General features: G+C 44.9%; 1 protein-coding gene across 1 annotated transcript; it reads left to right on the top strand.

The window, feature by feature from the left end:
- Window positions 1–18,651: 18,651 nt before the first annotated feature.
- LOC101950013 (olfactory receptor 52R1-like) lies at window positions 18,652–19,650 on the top strand. The gene has a single exon (XM_005314313.3). It carries the CDS (start codon window positions 18,652–18,654, stop codon window positions 19,648–19,650), a length of 999 nt encoding a protein of 332 aa, XP_005314370.3.
- The last annotated feature ends 276 nt before the right edge of the window (window positions 19,651–19,926 follow it).

The raw sequence follows: 19,926 nt of genomic DNA, 5'->3' as shown, positions 1-19,926 counted from the left end.
CGTGAGTGCTGGGTAAAGTCCCAAGCTGAACCCTCCCACACAGAGGTGATTTCAGTCTGTGTCTGCAGCGGGTATGGCCTTACCTGGGTGTGTGCTAGAGAAAGCTTGAGGGCCTGGCACAGCAAGTACAGGGTGAGGAAGCCCAGGCTGGTGGAACGGGTGAGCTTAATGGAACCCCAGCACATCAGGTGACATCCCAGATGGGGGGGGGGGGTCAAACCTGTCACAGCCTCCTCCTCCTCTGCGTCGAGGGGGAGGTGCCAAGTCTGTGGCTTTCAGGTGCCACGCTTCCCCTGAATGAGCACCCAGTCTACAAAGTGGAGGGCTGGCCAGCAGGGTCGGGGATTGAGGGCAGGGGCAATGGATCCAAGGATAGGGGAGGCATATAGATCATTGTTTCACCCACTGTTATATATGTGCAAAAATGTTGTACAAAATGTGACATGTAAGATGTCTATGAGAAGGTTATGATTTGCTGGTTATGATGATGCTATCTGTATGCATGTATCATTTTTGTTTCTGAGGTTATAAGTATTGGCTCTATACCTGTATTTCAAGTGTTTTCTCTTGGGATAATGCCCACAAGGAAGTTTGCCAGCACATCTTGAAGGGACTATTCAAATTAAGTGGCTCATCAAGTAACAGTTAACTGACAATAGACCCTGGAAGACGCCCATCTACACTGAATGGACTGTCCTTCAAACGTGCTGACTGGGGTATAGATCATGATTTCCTGCAATGACTAGGTGAAACGCATGGACATGTGACTTGTCCATGTGACTCCAACCACCATCTTGTTACTGTACTTTTCCACAGTACGAACAATGGGATTCCCTCCACAGGGTAGAAGATATAAAAGGCCCTGGAAACCCCTCCATTTTGCCTCTTTCCTGCTCAAACCCCTGGATTATGGACTTATGCTAAAGGGAGCATTCTAACCGAGGGACCGAGGACCTTCCAATGATTTGGAGGCAGCCAGAGACTTGACTTAACACAGCAGTTTATTCCATCACTGCTACAAGCCTGAAGCAAGAACTTTGCAATTACTGTATGTATTTGATTCCTTTAACCAATTTTAACTCTCACTTTTCTTTCTTTTTATAAAAAAACCTTTAGATTTTCGATACTAATGGATTGGCATCAGCATAATTTTTGGGTAAGATCTGAGTTATATATTGACCTGGGTGTGTGGCTGGTCCTTTGGGATCAGAAGAATGTTTTATTTGAAGAGATTGGTTTTAAAGAACGACTCATCTCTAAGTCTAGTGTTTTTGGTAGTAATACAAGGACTGGAATGTCTGAGGAAACTGCTTTTATGACTTCTTGTTAGCCAGTGTGGTGAAAGAGAAGTTCACTTTTGTTGCTGGTATTATATGTTTGGTATATCCTATGGAGATTAGCCACCCATACCCATTAATATTAATAATGGATTATTAATATTATTATTTAGTTAAAATTAATTAAAGTAAAAATACAGGCAGCTGAGCTGCCAGGGTGCAGCACCTTTCGACTGGGTTCAGGAGCCAAGGGGATGGGGATGGGGTGGGGGCCATCAATGATGCTGGGCCCGGGTGCCACAATGAACTCAACACCTTCAACTATGGCGTCGGGCATGGAGGCATCCGCGATAGGGTCCCCAACTGGGAGGGGAGGAGGCAGCTCCGCCTCAGAAGAGGGAAAACCCAAGGGGTCGGGACCCAGCCCCTCAGCACCGACCATCACCACCAGGGTCTCAGCTGCCATGATAGAGGTGCCGTCTGCGCCGGACAGATGGACAAAGCCAGGGGCACCCAAGGTCAAGAATGGGGGCAGCAGCCTAGGGTAAGGGGAAGAGAGGAGGAGGGGGCGGCGTACCAAGCTGCCGTCCAGATCGACGTTCTTTGTCAAGGAGGTGTTCTCCCCCTGGGTGATCGGGGTCAGCCCCAGGGCCTCGATCTCCTAGTTTCAGTGGCACAGAGGATCCTTCAGGAGGAAAGGTGTTAGTAGATCATAGAATCCTAGAATATCAGGGTTAGAAGGGACCTCAGGAGGTATCTAGTCCAACCCCCTGCTCAAAGCAGGAAAATCCCCAACTAAATCATCCCAGCCAGGGCTTTGTCAAGCCTGACCTTAAAAACCTCTAAGGAAGGAGATTCCACCACCTCCCTAGGGAACTCATTCCACTGCTTCATCACCCTCCCACTGAAAAAGATTTTCCTAATATCCAACCTAGACCTCCCCCGCTGCAACTTGAGACCATTACTTCTTGTTCTGTCATCAGATACCACTGAGAACAGCCGAGCTCCATCCTCTTTGGAACCCCCTTTCAGGTAGTTGAAAGCAGCTATCAAATCCCCCCTCATTCTTCTCTTCTGGAGACTAAACAATCCCAGTTCCCTCAGCCTCTCCTCATAAGTCATGTGCTCCAGCCCCCAATCATTTTGTTGTACATTTTGTTGATGGACAATACAAGGCCAAATTCTGAGGTCATGGCCCTTAGTTTGCTCAGGCCCCACTGAAACAAAACTCCCCTTGGAGTAAAAACTGATTAAAGACCTCAGGAGCCAGCTGTGTGTTAATACTCAGACTCTTGCTTTTCATGGCTCTGGTTGTTAATGGGGGGCTGTTACCTCTCTTTTATCTGCTGGAAATCATGGAGGTGCTAGGGCTCCTCAGTGGGACAATTATAAGAATTTTTCAACATGGGCAAGACATGTTCTCTCCTCACTTCATTCGAGAAGTCGGCTGAACTGTTAAGAGAAACGTTCAAAAAACAATTCAGCCAGAAGCAGACACCCAGCGTGGGAAACTTCAGTCCAAATGCTTAAAATTTGGCAAATTTATAAGCAACTGAAAATCAGGTCTCCTAATTGAAGGTATCAGACAGCCTTAACCCGCTCTGGTGAGACAGATCAGCTTTTCTCCATCTTTTTTATGGCATCTTTTCAAGTAGCTGAAGACCATTGTCATGTCCCGGCTCAATCTTCTCTTTTTCAAATAAACATACCCAGTTCCTTCAGCCTTTGCTTGTGTGGTTTGCATTCCATCCCTTAGATCCTCTTTGTCTGTCGCCTCTGGATCCCTTCCAGTTTCTCTACATCCTTCCCATACACTGATGACCCAAACTCGACACGATGCTCCAGCAGAGGCCTTACCAGCATGGAGTAGAGGAATACTATCACCTCCGGTGACTTGCATGCTCTGCCTTTGTTCATGCAACCCACAACTGCATTTTCTTCCTGTGCAATAGCGAAAAAATCCACACCCCAGAGAGATGTCGCTATATCAACCTAGTAGACAATATGAGGTTGACGGAAGAATTCTTCCATTGACCTAGTTAACACCTCTTGGGGAGGTGGGCTACCTATGTAGATGAGAGAACCCCTGCCGTCGGTGTAAGTAGTGTCTACACTGAAGCAATACCGCAGCATCGCTGTAGTGTTTTAAGTATAGACAAGCCCTCAAGCAGATCTTCCAGAAAAGCATCCAGTCTGATCTGTAGACATGGGGCGGTGTAAAATCCACCACTTCCCTTTGCAGTTTGTTCCAATGGTTAATCACCCTCGGTGTTAAACATTTGGCCCTTATTTCCAGCTAGAATATGTCTGGCTTCAGCTTTCAGCCATTGGGTCTTGCTCTGCCTTTTTCCGCTTTGCCAATGGTTTTCACCCCATGAAAGTCTCCACTTGATCGTCTTTTCGATAAGTTAAATATCTGATGCCCTTTAAGTCTCTTGCTGTCTGGCATTTTCTCCAGCTTCCAATCCAGCCAATTTTGTGGCTCTTTTCTGCACCCTCTCCAATTTCTCAACAGCCTTTTTGAAATGTGGACCGCAGAACTGGACCTAGTTGGTTTCACCAATGCCATGTGCAGAGATAAAATCCTTCCCCTGCTCCAACTCAGCACTCCCCTGTTTATGCATCCGAGGATCGCATCAGTGCTTTTGGCCACAACACCTCACTCGGAGCTAACAATGAGTTGGTTGTCCACAGTGACCCCTAAATCCTTTTCAGGGACCCTGCGTTCCATAATACAGTGCTCTAGCCTGTGGGTCGGGCCTGCATTGCCTCTTCCGAGAGAATAACTTTTCATGTTACTGTATTAAAAGAGTTTATTTGCATGGGCCCAGCTCTCCAAACACTCCAGATAAATCGGTATGCCTGCTCTGGCCTCCTCATTGTCACCACTTTGCCAATCTTTGGGTCGTACGCAAATTTTATTTGCAGTGTTTTAAATTTCCTTCCAGTTCATTGATGGAAATATTCAATGACATCAAGCCTAGAATCGATCCCTGCAAAATCCTGCTAGAAACACCCCCATAACTGACAATGGCCCTTGAGAATGGCTTTCTGAGATCTGTCAGTTAGCCAGTTTTTAATCCACTTCACATGTGCTCTCCTGATATTGTACTGTTCATTTTTTATCTGAATGTTTTTTAATACTGTTCATTAACAAAGAACTGTCCGGTATTTGTCCCCCTTTTTTTTTTGGCTCTGCTGCTTCTGCTTCCGAAGGGGATGTGTGGTGGATCGATCAGTTTGTAACTCTGGTGTTTGTAACTCTAAGGTTCTACTGTAGATGCTGTTTAACATTCTCCTTGGCAGCTAATGGATTGGATATGATATGAGTACATCATATTGCATCTTTCCAAATGCAGAACAAAACTATTTCTGCAACGTTAACAAGCTTCCTTTCTCCCCCTAGGAATTGGCCTAAACCCTCTCTAGGATTTCTTTTGTTCTTAATGTACTTAATAACCTCCTTTTTGTTATCCTTAGTCCCGCCAAGCATGGAGTTTTCCCAGACGTCTTTAACGTCCCTTATCAATTTTCATAATTTCCTATTTGTATTGCTTGCTATCTATTTTCCCTTTTTACCCATTTTTATATATTGCTTTTTCCCAAATAATTGCTGCCTTCACTTTGCCACTGAACTGGGTTTTTAGCCAAAGTTCTCCACTTTCTTGACGGTGGAATCGTGACTATTTAGCTATCCAATAAACTTTTCTTAAAGAATTCCCAAGTTTCATTCCCATTTTTCTGTCTATTTTTTTCCTCCCAATCAATTTTCAATTTTCTTGATAATTTCCTTCAGCTTTGGGGAATTAGCCCTTTTGAAGCACTAAAGATATTACTGGTTGGGTTCTCTGTCCAATTGAATGTAATCAGTTCCATTCTTTATATTCCTCTCCTCTATTATCTGCCCCCTTCTTTGTCTCTTCTCTAAACTAAAGAGTCCCAGAATTTTCAGTGTCTCTGCATATGACAGCCTTCCCCATTCTCAGAGCCGGTCTCAGAAATCCCCTTTATAATGCTGTAGCCTTTTTAGAGACTGGAGCACATACCCAGAGCAGGTTAGTCGCCATCACATTTCCTAGGCATCCAAACATTGTCTGCGATCCCCTGAGACATTCCACCATCCTGACAAACCCTGTGGTGGCCAAGATTAGCCTGGCCATTGTGCTGCATGGAGCCATGCTCGTATTACCCTTTCTCTTCCTGGCGAGGTGGTGGCCATATTGCAGAACCAACATCATTCCCGAGCTGTTTTGCTCGCACATATCCTCGGTGAAGCTGGCCTGCACCGACACCCGCGTCAGTAGTTACTACGACCTCTTTCTGCTATTCTGTGTGATGGGTCTGGATGTGATTTTTCTTTGTGTGTCCTATACCCAGATCCTCAGGGCCATCTTCAGGCTCCCCACAAAGGACGCCCGGCTCAAGACTTTTGGGACCTGCAGCTCCCACCTCTGTGCCATCTTAGCCTTTTAAATCCCAGGTCTCTTCTCCTCCCTCATGTACCGGTTTGGGCAGAATTTGGCCATACATTTCCACATTCTCATTGCCAACATGTGCATCTTGCTGCCCCCCATGCTGAACCCCATCATCTACGGGGTGAGAACCAGACAGATCCGGGACAGGCTGCTCCGGCTCTTTACTCATAAAGGGACATAAAGTTTTCTCCTGGTGCTCTGGCTCTCAGACCGAGCTCCGTGCAGAGCTGGCTGGTGACATGGTGCTGGGCCCCCTTCCCTGAATCACTCAATGGGCAGTCAGAGAGACATTAAACCCTTCCCTGACCTTACTGTGCTGTCAGTGTGAGAACTGGAGAATCAGTCTGTATACCACTCATTAACTCATTGGGTTGCCACCTTTCTAACTGCTGGTAATTGGACCCCATGACTCCAGTCTGTCCCCCCATTCCCTTAAGGCCCTGACCTCTGCCCCATATATTTCCCCTTGGCCTCTTCCCATGCCCCACCTAGTCCATCAAGACCCAGCCTCATTCTCCATTTCTTCCACCACTTCCCTGCCCTTGTCCCTGGCTTCTCTACTCCGCTCCCCCCATCACTTGCTAGTTCTTCTCCATCTCCATCTCTGCCACAGGTGGGCTCCCTCTGCTCTGGGACTGGTTGGAGCTGCTGAAGCCTGACAAGGGGCCTGCCTGTTGGTATGATGTGTCCCCGGCTGAGCAGGGGCAGGCCTGGGTAAATGACCCAATGCCTCCACCCTGCCCTGCAGGAGCCAGGCACAGTCCGATCCCCTCCTTGGGCGGACTTTCTAGTTCAAAACCAGGCACCTGAGAACCCAGCATGGCACCCAGACACAGAAGCCAAAAAACAGAGTGTCCGGATAAAACCTAGATGGGTGGAAACCCCATTAACTCACCCTTTGTTATAGAAACCGTCTGTATCCCCTATGTCTTTGGGCTTTTCCTGTACTCTTCTCTCACCCACCTTGTATGTAGGGGCTAGGAGTCTCAGTCTGTACTTGAAGGAGGGAGGTGTGATTAGAACTAAAGCAGGGTTACAAAAGCTAACGGAGAGCCATGTGCTCCCAGCTGTGTGTCTGGTGCAGCCGCCACTCAGTGGGCCCATTCTCGCTAGCCCCAATATAGATCCCCTGAACATAAGCTCTGCTCATAAAGGCACAGGACATACTTCAACAGCCAGGGCAGGGCTGTGCCTTTCCACAGTCTCACCCCCACCCAGCAGCCTATGTAACCCCCATTCTTAGTGCTGTTCCTCCCCTATCTTCCTACTTCAGATTTGCTAAGTATTTTGAGGATCCTACAATGAAAGGTGCTGCACAGTCTGATGATGGTTACTGATGAGAATTACTGATCTCTGATCCCTTAGCAACAGTCCAGAATGGCTGCAGAGTGTGTTCGTATCTCCCCTAAGTCATCTATCCCCAGATCTCTCTGTCTACTACCGACGAATCCATCCTGGGCATTTACAGGGTATCAGACCCTATGGAGGCCTAGACACTCTCCCTAGTTTCTTCCTAATCGACTATAATTTTTAAATATACACAAATGCACAGAGCAGCCAATTCCTCTCTGACTCAGCACAGAGCCCAAGAGTTCTCATCTCCCTTTGGGAAGGTCCTTTAATTACTGTTTATTCCTAAACTGGATAATAGCACAGAAGTGCAGAGAGGCCGGTCTCCAGCCTTTTTACATTCAGATGCAGCTTCTCCCCTAGAGGCTGAGTGAACCCCACTGGGACTGCACAGAGCTATATTATAAACGGTGCACACCCCTGTCTCGGCTCTCGGCGTGGGATGCTGCTGTGAGAGAGGTGTGGGACACGGCTACCTGAGGGGGATTCCCAGGGAAGACGCTTCAATCTCAGGATTCACAGGTACTCATCTCTTGCTCAGGAGCTCACCTGCTCTACAAACCCTACAAACCCAGTGCAACATGGGTGTGATGGGGTAGAGAGTTAGTCTGGGGTCCTTTCTCTTCTGCACAGCCATTAAACATCCCAGGGCCCTTTCCACAGGGGATGAATTTACTCCAGTATCACCGGACAAAATGTCATAAGAACATCAGAATGGCCCTACTGGGTCAGACCAAGAGTCCATCTGGCCCAGTATCCTGTCTTGCGACCGAGGCCAGTGCCAGGTGCCCCAGAGGGAATGAACAGAACAGGGAATCATCAAGTGATCCATCCCCTGTCGCTCATTCCCAGCTTCTGGCAAACAGAGGCTAGGGCCACCATCCCTGCCCATCCTGGCTAATAGCCATTGATGGACCTGTCCTCCATGTACTTATCTTGTTCTTTTCTGAAGCCTGTTATAGTCTTGGACTTCAGAACATACTATGGCAAGGAGGTCAACAGGTTGACTCTGCATTGTGTGAAGAAATACTTCCTTTTATTTGTTTTAAACCTGCTGCCCATTAATTTTATTTCATGACCCCTAGTTCTTGTGTTATGAGAAGTAGTAAACAGCATTTCCTTATCTACTTTCTATACACCAGTCATGAGTTTATAGACCTCAATCATGTATCCCCTTAGCTGTCTCTTTTCCAAATTGAAAATTCCCAGTCTTATTAATCTCTCCTCATACGGAAGCCGTTCCATACCCCTAACCATTTTTGTTGCCCTTTCCTGAGCCTTTTCCAATTCCAATATATCTTTTTTGAGATGAGGAGACCACATCTGCACGCAGTATTCAAGATGTGGGCGTACCATGGATTTATATAGAGGCAAAACAATATTTTCTGTCCTATTATCTATCCCTTTCTTAATGATTTCCAACGTTTTCTGTTTGCTTTTCGACTGGCTGCTGCACATTGAGTGGATGTTTTCAGAGAACTATCCACAGTGATAGTTCCAAGATCCCTTTCTGAGTGGTAATAGCTAATTTAGACCCCATCATTTTATAGTATAGTTGGGATTATATTTTCCAATGTGCATCACTTTGCATTTATCAACATAAACTTCATCTGCCATTTTGTTCCCCAGTCACCCAGTTTTGAGAGAGCTTTGAGAGATCTTTTGTAGCTCTTCACAGTCTGCCTGGGTCTTAACTCTCTTTAGTAATTTTGTATCATCTGCAAATTTTGCCACCTCACTGTTTACCCCTTTTTTCAGATCATGTATCAACATGTTGAATAGGACTCGTCCCAGAACAGACCCTGGGGGGCACCACTATTTACCTCTCTCCATTCTGAAAACTGACTGTTTATTCCTACCTTTTGTTTTCTTTTAACCAGTTACCAATACATGAGAGCACCTTTCCTCTCATCCCGTGGCACTTTACTTTGCGTAAAAGCCTTTGGTGAGGGACCTTGTCAAAGGCTTTCTGAAAATCTAAGTACACTATATCCACTGGATCTCCCTTGTCCACATACTTGTTGACCCCCTCAAAGGATTCTAGTAGATTGCTGAGGCATGAGTTCCCTTTACTAAAGCCATGTTCACTCTTTCTCAACAAATTATGTTCATCTCTGTGTCTGACAATATTGTTTCTTTATTATAGTTTCACCCAGTTTGCCTGGTACTGAAGTCAGGCTTACTGGCCTGTAATTGCCGGGTCAGCTCTGGAGCCCTTTTTAAAAATGGGCGTCACATTAGCTATCTGCCAGTCATCTGGTACAGAAGCTGATTTAAATGATAGGTTACAGGCTGCAGTTAGTAGTTCTGCAATTTCACATTTGAGTTCCTTCAGACCTCTTAGGTGAATACCGTCTGGTCCTGGTGACTTATTGCTGTTTAATTTATCAATTTGTTCCAAAACCTCCTCTAATGACACCTCAATCTGGGACAGTTCCACAGATTTGTCATGTAAAAAGAATGGCTCAGGTTTGGGAATGTCCCTCACATCCCTCAGCTGTGAAGACCGATGCAAAGAATCCATTTAGTTTCTCCACAATGGCTCTATCGGCCTTGAGTGCTCCTTTAGCACTTTGATTATACAGTGGCTCCACTGGTTGTTTAGCAGGCTTCCTGCTTGTGATGTACTTAAACTAGGTTTTGGTATTACTTTTTGAGTCATTGGCTAGATGTTCTTCAAATTGTTTTTTGGCCTTCCTAATTATATTTTTACACTTCACTTGCCAGAACATAAGAACATAAGAATGGCCGTACCGGGTCAGACCAAAGGTCCATCTAGCCCAGTATCCTGTCTACCGACAGTGGCCAATGCCAGGTGCTCCAGAGGGAGTGAACCTAACAGGTAATGATCAAGTGACCTCTTTCCTGCCATCCATCCCCACCTCTGACAAACAGAGGCTAGGGACATCATTCCTTACCCATCCTGGCTAATAGCCCATTAATGGACTTAACCACCATGAATTTATCCAGTTCTCTTTTAAACTCTGTTATAGTCCTAGCCTTCACAACCTCCTCAAGTAAGGAGTTCCACAAGTTGACTGTGTGCTGTGTGAAGAAGAACTTCCTTTTATTTGTTTTACACCTGCTGCCTATTAATTTCATTTGATGACCCCTAGTTCTTATATTATGGGAATAGGTAAATAACTTCTCCTTATCCACTTTCTCCACATCACTCATGATTTTATAGACCTCTATCATATCCCCCTTAGTCTCCTCTTTTCCAAGCTGAAGGAGTCCTAGCCTCTTTAATCTCTCCTCATATGGGATCCAATCCAAACCCCTAATCATTTTAGTTGCCTTTTTCTGAACCTTTTCTAGTGCCAGTATATCTTTTTTGAGATGAGGAGACCACATCTCTACACAGTATTCGAGATGAGGGCGTACCATCGATTTATATAAGGGCAATAATATATTCTCAGTCTTATTCTCTATCCCCTTTTTAATGATTCCTAACATCCTGTTTGCTTTTTTGACCGCCTCTGCACACTGCGTGGACATATTCAGAGGAACTATCCACGATGACTCCAAGATCTTTTTCCTGATTTGTTGTAGCTAAATTATCCCCCATCATATTGTATGTATAGTTTGGGGTTATTTTTTCCAATGTGCATTACTTTACATTTATCCACATTACATTTCATTTGCCATTTTGTTGCCCAATCACTTAGTTTTGTGAGATCTTTTTGAAGTTCTTCACAGTCTGCTTTGGACGTAACTATCTTTAGCAGTTTAGTATCATCTGCAAACTTTGCCACCTCACTGTTTACCCCTTTCTCCAGATCATTTATGAATAAGTTGAATAGGATCGGTCCGAGTACTGACCCTTGGGGAACACCACTAGTTACCCCTCTCCATTCTGAGAAATTACCATCTATTCCTACACTTTGTTCCCTGTCTTTTAACCAGTTCTCAATCCATGAAAGGACCTTCCCTTTTATCCCATGGCAGCTTAATTTACATAAGAGCCTTTGGTGAGGGACCTTGTCAAAGGCTTTCTGGAAATCTAAGTACACTATGTCCACTGGATCCCCTTTGTCCACATGTTTGTTGACCCCTTCAAAGAATTCTTATAGATTAGTAAGACACGATTTCCCTTTACAGAAACCATGTTGACTATTGCTCAACAGTTTATGTTTTTCTATGTGTCGGACAACTTTATTCTTAACTATTGTTTCGACTGATTTGCCCGGTACAGATGTTAGACTTACCGGTCTGTAATTGCCGGGATCACCTCTAGAGCCCTTTTTAAATATTGGCGTTACATTAGCTAACTTCCAGTCATTGGGTACAGAAGACGATTTAAAGGACAGGTTATAAACCTTAGTTAACAGTTCCACAATTTCACATTTGAGTTCTTTCAGAACTCTTGGGTGAATGCCATCTGGTCCCGGTGACTTGTTAATGTTAAGTTTATCAGTTAATTCAAAAACCTCCTATAGTGACACTTCAATCTGTGACAGTTCCTCAGATTTGTCACCTACAAAAGCCAGCTCAGGTTTGGGAATCTCCCTAACATCCTCAGCCGTGAAGACTGAAGCAAAGAATCCATTTAGTTTCTCCGTAATGACTTTATCGTCTTTAAGCGCTCCTTTTGTATCTCGATCATCCAGGGGCCCCACTGGTTGTTTAGCAGGCTTCCTGCTTCTGATGTACTTAAAAAACATTTTGTTATTACCTTTAGTGTTTTTGGCTAGCCGGTCTTCAAACTTCTCTTTGGCTTTTCGTATTACATTCTTGCACTTAATTTGGCAGTGTTTATGCTCCTTTCTATTTCCCTCACTAGGATTTGACGTCCACTTTTTAAAAGAAGTCTTTTTATCTCTCACTGCTTCTTTTACATGGTTGTTAAGCCACAGTGGCTCTTTTTTAGTTCTTTTACTGTGTTTCTTATTTTGGGGTATACGTTGAAGTTGGGCCTCCATTATGGTGTCTTTAAAAAGCGCCCATGCAGCTTGCAGGGATTTCACTTTAGTCACTGTACCTTTTAACTTCTGTTTAACTAACCTCCTCATTTTTGCATAGTTCCCCCTTTTGAAATTAAATGCCACAGTGTTGGGTTGTTGAGATGTTCTTCCCACCACAGGGATGTTGAATGTTATTGTATTATGGTCACTATTTCCAAGCGGTCCTGTTATAGTTACCTCTTGGACCAGCTCCTGCGCTCCACTAAGGACTAAATCTAGAGTTGCCTCTCCCCTGGTGGGTGCCCGTACCAGCTGCTCCATGAAGCAGTCATTTAAAGTATCGAGAAATTTTATCTCTGCATTTCGTCCTGAAGTGAAATGTTCCCAGTCAATATGGGGATAATTGAAATCCCCCACTATTATTGAGTTCTTAATTTTGATAGCATTTCATCATCACTATCACTGTCCTGGTCAGGTGGGTCGATAATAGATCCCTAATGTTATATTCTTATTAGAGCATGAAATTTCTATCCATAGAGATTCTATGGAACATGCGGATTTGCTTAAGATTTTTACTTCATTTGATTCTACATTTTCTTTCATATATAGTGCCACTCCCCCCCCCCCCCGCACGACCTGTTCTGTCAGAGTCTATGCTCCTTTCTATTTTCCTCAATAGAATTTAACTTCCACTGTTTTAAAGGATGCCTTTTTGCCTCTCACTGCTTCTTTTACCTTTGTTGTTTAGCCACGGTGGCACATTTTTGGTTCTCTTACTGTGTTTTTTAAGTTGGGGTGTACGTTTAAGTTGAGCCTCTATTATGGTGGCTTTAAAAAGTTTCCAAGTAGCTTGCAGAGATTTCACGTTTGGTGCTGTACCTTTTAATTTCTGTTTAACTAACCTCCTCATTTTTGTGAAGTTCCCCTTTCTGAAATTAAATGCTACAGTGTTGGGCCACTGTGGTGTTTTTCCTGCCAGAGGATTATTAAATTTAATTATATTATGGTCACTATTACCAAGTGGTCCAGCTATATCGTGTGCTCCACTTAGGACTAAATCAAGAATTCCCTCTCCTCTGGTGGGTTCCAGGAGCAGCTGCTCCAAGAAGCAGTCATTGAAGGTGGCAAGAAACTTTATCTCTGCATCCCGTGCTGAGGTGACATGTACCCAGTCAGTATGGGGATAGTTGACATCCCCCATTATTATTATTGAGTTAGATTCTATGGCACAGTTTGATTAATTTACAATTTTTACTTCATTTGATTCTATGCTTTCTTTCACATATGGTATTACTGTGTCCCATTGATTATCCTCATTCCATCAAATTTCTGTGATGCCTATTATATCAATATCCTCATTTAACACGAGGCACTCTAGTTCACCCATTTTATTATTTAGACTTCTAGCATTGGTATATAAGCACTTTAAAAACTTGTCTCCTGCTAGCTGTCTGCCATTACACCATGTAATTGCATGGGACTCTTTTTTATTGACTGTTTCTGATCAGACCCTGTCTGTATTTTATCATCTTCCATCCTCTGGTCCTCACTAGGACAGAGAGAATCTCCATTAACAGATCCTCCTGTAAGGGGTGTCGCTGTCTGAACCATGTGCTTCTCTGCAGCAGTCGGCCTTCCCCCAGCCCCTAGTTTAAAACTGTTCTGCGACCTTTTTAACGTTAGTGCCAGCAATCTGGTTCCACTTTGGTTTAGGTGGAGCCCGTCCTTCCTGTACAGGCTCCCCCATCCCAAACATTTCCCCAGTTCATAATAAATCTAAGCCCCTCCTCCCTATACCATCGTCTAAGCCACACGTTCTGACTCTGAAGCTCTGCCTGCCTACCTGGCCCTGTGCATAGAACTGGAAGCATCTCAGAGAATACTATCATGGAGGTCCTGGACTTCAACCTCTTTCCTAGCAGCCTAAATTTGGCCTCCAGGACCGTTCTCCTATCCTTCCCTATGTCATTGGTACCTACATGTACCACGACCACCGGCTCCTCCCCAGCACTACATGTAAGTCTCTCTAGATGTTTCAAGAGATTTGCAACTTCGCACCAGGCAGGCAAGTCACCATATGGTTCTCCCGGTCATCACAAACCCAGCTATCGATGTTTCTAATGATCTAATCTCCCATTACTAATACCTGTCCCTTCCTAATAGCTAGAGTTCCCTCCCCTGGAGAGGTATCCTCATGCGAGAGAATACCACAACATCATCTGGAAAGAGGGTCCCAACTATGGGATTGTTTCCCTCTGCTCCAGTTAGATGCTTTCCTTCCCTGGGACTTTCATCCTCCTCAACACAACAGAGGCTGTCAGACCAGAGGTGGAACCATTCTACTGTGTCCCGGAAAGTCTCATCTATGTACCCTTCTGTCTCCCTTAGTTCCATCACCCTGGTCCCCAAAGCCCATACGCGGTCTCTGAGGGCCAGGAGCTCCTTGCACCGAATGCACACATACGCCATCCACCCACAGGGCGGGTGATCATACATGCTGCCTTGGGTGCAATAAACTGGGTAGCCCCCACTTTGTTACTGGACTTCTGCCTGAATTCTCTTTTTACTGTTGCAGCTGGTTCCATTGTTGTTTGGTTTATATCAAGGGGGTGGTTTTTTCTTTTAAGTTTAAAGAATGTTGCATTCTAGCCTCTGCTCACACTCCCCCTCTAAACTCCCTCACCAAACTCCCCGTTAGCCGCTGCTGTTTGTAGCTGTTCTGGTCGCTTGGGAGCTAGCTTATTAAAGCCTTGGTCTCCCTGAGTAGCCCCGCCCCTGGTTAAGGGTTGATGGTGCTAAAAGACTTAGGGATCGCAGCCTCATTAAGAAGCTCTCAGCACTCAGCCTAGCAGGCCGCTAAGCTCAGCACACACACGGTCAGCACACGGTCCCCCAAACAAACAAAGAGAGCGCACGGTATATTTCAGTCAAGCAGCAAGCACACCACAAACACAGATCCATACACTATGGACAACAAACGTACCCCAAGGGTCACGTAATCGCTCCTCCATCACCTCGAGAAGTCCCTGTTAGCCGCTCCTGTTCGCTAGCTCCTTCTCTGCACTCCCTCCTGCCCCGGCTGATGGCTGATGCCCTCTAGCCCTGAGATGGCTGCATTTCAGTGGCACAGTGGATCCCTCAGGATGAAAGGTGTGAGTAGATGACAATACAAGGCCAAATTCTGAGGCCATGGCTTGTAGTTTGCTCAGGCGCCATTGAGGCAAAACTCCCCTTGGAGTAAAAACTGATTAAAGACCTCAGGAGCCCACTGTGTGTTAATGCACAGACACTGTCACCTCCTGCTCTTGCATTTCATAGCTCTGGCTGTTAATGGGTGTGTGTGTGTGTGGGGGGGGGGGGCTGTTACCTGACTTTTATCTGCTGGAAAGCATGGAAATGCCTGGGCTCCTCACTGGAATAATTGTAAGAATTTTTCAACATGGGCAAGACATCTTCTCTCCGAACTTCATTTGAGAAGTCAGCTGAACTGTTATGCCTGAAACTTGGGGAGGTGAGCTACCTACGTGGATGGGAGAACCCTGTTAGCAGTGTAAAGAGTGTCTATGCTGAAGCGCTCTGGCTTGCTGCTGTAGAGTTTTAAGTTCTGGATTTGCAAGCATGGGGAGTTGGAGAATCTACCAAATCCCTTTCCAGTTTGTTCCAAAGGGTAATCATCCTCAGTGCTAAACATTTGGCCCTTATTTCCAGTTGGAATTTGTCTGGCTTCAGCTTCCAGCCATTGGGTCTTGCTCTGCCTTTCTCCGCTTTACCAATGCTTCTCACCCAATGAAAGTCTCCACTCGATCGTCTTTTTGATAAGTTAAATATACGATGGCCTTTAAGTGTCTCACTGTCTGGCATTTTCTCCAGCCTCCAATTATTTTTGTGGCTCTTTTCTGCACCCTCTTCGATTTTTCAACAGCCTTTTTGAAATGTGGACCCCGGAACTGGACACAGTCGGTTTCATCAATGCCATGTGCAGAGATAAAATCCTTCCCCTGCTCCAACTCACCTCTCCCCTGTTTATGCATCCGAGGATTGATTCAGTCCTTCTGGCCACAGCATTGAATTGGGAGCTCACGATGAGTTGGTTTCCACAGTGACCCCTAAATCCTTTTCAGGGACCCTGCATTCCATAATACAGCGACCCAGTCTGTGGATCCGGCCTGCATTCTCTCTTCTGAGACAATAACTTTTCAGGTGACTGTATTAAAACATTTTGTTTGTATGGGTCTATGCTCCCGATCAATCGGTGTGCCTGCCCTGGCTTCCTCATTGTAACCAGTGATTTTCTATTTCCTTCCAGATCATTGATGATCATCGGGCCAAGAACTGATCCCTGCAGAACCCCACTAGAAACACCCCCATTCACCCCATGACAACTGATTTCTGAGATCTGTCAGTTAGCCAGTTTTTAATCCACTTTACATGTGTTCTACTGATATTGTAGACTGCTCATTTTTTATCTGAATGTTTTCCCCTACTGAATACAATGTCTCAGAGAAATTGAAGTTCATTGCATCTGCGCAGTGCATTTGATCAATGAAATATGTACTCTCATTAAAGGATGAAATCAGTTTGATTTGACAAGACCTGTTTTCCATAAACCATGTTGTTTACTGGCATTAATTATATTCCTAATTTTTTTTAAAACTAATCTTATATCATCTTTTCCATTGTTTCCTAACCTTCTCAAATTGTTTTGTTAAGTTTCCCTTTATTTTTTTTTAATACTTTACATTTAACACAGAACTGCCTTGTATTTGCCTTTTTTTGGCTTTGCTGCTGACAGACTGTGCACTTCCACCTCCGAAGGAGATGTGAGGTGGATCGGTCAGTTCGCTACTCTAGATGCTGTTTAACATTCTCCTTGGCAGCTAAATGACTGGGGAATATTTCATCACCTCATGTGATATGAGTACCTCATACTGCTTCTTTCCAAATGCAGAACAAAACTATTTCTTCAACACATCTACGTTTTCTACAACATTAAGAAGTTTCCTTTTTCCCTTCTAGGAATTGGCATAAACCTTTTCCAGGATTTCTTTTGTTCTCAATATACTTAATAACCTCCTTTTTGTTATCCTTAGCCCCACCAAGCATGGATTTTTTCCTGATGTCATTAACGTCCCTTATCAATTTTCATAACTTCCAATTTGTATTGCTTGCTATCTATTTTCCCTTTTTTCCCATTTGTATATATTGCTTTTCCCCACATAATTCCTGCCTTAACTTTGAAATGGAACTGTGTTTTTAGCCAAAGTTTTCCACTTCCTTGACTGTGGAATCGTGACTTTTTAGCTATCCAATAAACTCTTCTTAAAGAACTAATATTTTTGTCCCAACCAGTTTTCTTGATAATTTTCTTCAGCTTTGGGGAAATAGCCCTTTTGAAACACTAAGTATCTATAGGTATTACTCGTTGGGAACTGTTTTCTGTTTGTCCAATTGAATATAATCAGTTCTATTCTTCATATTGCTCTCCTCTATCAACTGCCCCCATCTTTGTCTCTTCTCTAAACTAAACAGTCCCAGACTTATCAGTTTGTCCACATATGACAGCCTTCCCCATTCTCATAGCCTGTCTCGGAAATCTCCTTTATAATGCTGTAGCCTTTTTAGAGACTGGGTGACCAAAACTGAGCACATGACCAGAGCAGGTTATTCTCCATCCCATTAGTTAGGCATCCAAATATTGTCTTTGATTTGGCCACTACTGCAAACAGACTCCAAAGAGAGACTGCTGAACTTGAATTAATATGCAAATTAGATACAATTAACTTAGGTTTATACAGAGACTGGGAATGGTTGGGTCATTACACTAATTGAATCTATTTTCCCATGTTAAGTATCCTCACACCTTCTATGGGTCATCTGGATTATCACTTCAAAAGTTTTTTTCTCCTACTGATGATAGCTCATCTCAACTGATTGGCCTCATACAGTTGGTATGGGTACTTCCACCTTTTCATCTTCTCTGTATGTATTAATATCTTCTTGCTGTAAGTTCCATTCTATGCATCCGAAGAAGTGGGCTGTAGCCCACGAAAGCCTATGCTCAAATAAATTTGTTAGTCTCTAAGGTGCCACAAGTACTCCTGTTCTTCTTACTGCAAATGTGTTTTGTTAACCTGCTATCAATGACACTCAAGTCTTTTCCCCGAGGTCTTTTCTAGTTGGGATGTTTCACCCTGGCACATGTCTTGGCAAAGGTTTTTTTTTTTTTTTTTTTTTTTTTAACAATCACAGATTTTGAGCAATCAGGTGAATGGGAAGCTCCCTACAGCATGGACTCTCTAGCCTGGCTTTCATTGCATTACTAAACAATGATGGATAACCAGTATCCACACTTGTGTTTCCTGCTGGTGCCTATTAAGGTTTCCCACACCAAGACATGTAGAATTATTGATGCATGGAGCACCATCAAATATTAATAGGGCCAGTTCTTCATAATTCATTTATCTGAATAATGAAAATGTCATGGCTCAGTTTGTGAAGAGCGACCAATCTGCTTCACTCATGAGAACAGCCTCCAGTAGTGCATGTAAGTCTCATATTAACATTGTTTCTCCATCCAGGCATTTGTACTGCGACCATCACCCTAGAGCCTGGGCACATACAGAAAGTCAGGGGAAAGTACGGTACATGCAGGAGACACCGTTCTGCCTCAGAGTTGGACACCTTCTCCCCTACTCCATGGGAGATTCCAACACAACCGACTTCACCAACCCCTCCACCTTCATCCTGCTGGGCATTCCTGGACTGGAGATGGTCCATGTCTGGATCTCCATTCCCTTCTGCACCATGTATGCCATAATCATCTTGGGGAACTTTTCCATCCTTTTCATCGTGAAGAGGGAGCCGAGCCTCCATGAGCCCATGTACTATTTCCTCTTCATGATGGCCGTCAGCGACCTGGTCCTGTCTACATCCACCCTGCCCAGAATGCTGAGCATCTTCTGGTTCAATTCCAGGGAGATCAGTTTCAGTGCCTGCCTCACCCAGATGTACTTCGTTCACTGCTTGTTAGTGGTGGACTGTGGGATCCTCGTGGCCATGGCTTTGGATCGCTACGTGGCCATCTGTGATCCCCTGAGACATTCCACCATCCTGACAAACCATGTGGTGGCCAAGATTGGCCTGGCCGTAGTGCTGCGTGGTGGGATGCTCGCAGTGCCCTTTCCCTTCCTGGCGAGGCAAGGGCCATATTGCAGAACCAACATTATCCCCCACTTGTACTGTGAGCATATGACCGTGATGAAGCTAGCCTGTGCCGACATCCGCGTCAGTAGTTACTATGGACTCTTTGTGGCACTCTTGGTGGTTGGTCTGGATATGATTTTTATCACTGTGACCTACACCCGGATTCTCAGGGCCATCTTCAGGCTCCCCACAAAGGACGCCCGGCTCAAGACCTTTGGGACCTGCAGCTCCCACCTCTGTGTCACTTTAGCCTCTTACATCCCAGGTCTCTTGTCTTTCCTCATGCACCGGTTTGGCCAGAATGTGGCCCTGCATTTCCACATTCTCATTGCCAACGGGTACCTGCTCATGCCCCCTGTGCTACACCCCATCATTTATGGGGTGAGGACCAAACAGATCCGGGAGAGGCTGCTCCAGCTACTTACTCATAAAGGGATGTAAAGTTTCCTCCTGGTGCTCTGGCTCTCAGACCGAGCTCCGTGCACAGTTGGCTGGTGACATGGTGCTGGGCCTTCTTCCCTGAATCACTTACTGGACAGTCAAAAAGACATTAAATCCTTTCCTGACCTTACTGTGCTGTGTCAGCGTGACAAACTGGGGAATTGGTCCATGTACAATTCAGTGGGTTGCCACGTCTCTACTTGCTGGTAACTGGACCCCGAAACCTCACCCCTTCCTCACCTCTTCTGGCAAGGCCCCTTCCCTGCTTTACGTCTT

The sequence above is a fragment of the Chrysemys picta genome, chromosome 1 (genome assembly GCF_011386835.1).
Source record: "Chrysemys picta bellii isolate R12L10 chromosome 1, ASM1138683v2, whole genome shotgun sequence".
NCBI classification, from domain to species: Eukaryota; Metazoa; Chordata; order Testudines; family Emydidae; genus Chrysemys; species Chrysemys picta.
This window is presented reverse-complemented; position numbering and strand designations above follow the sequence as displayed.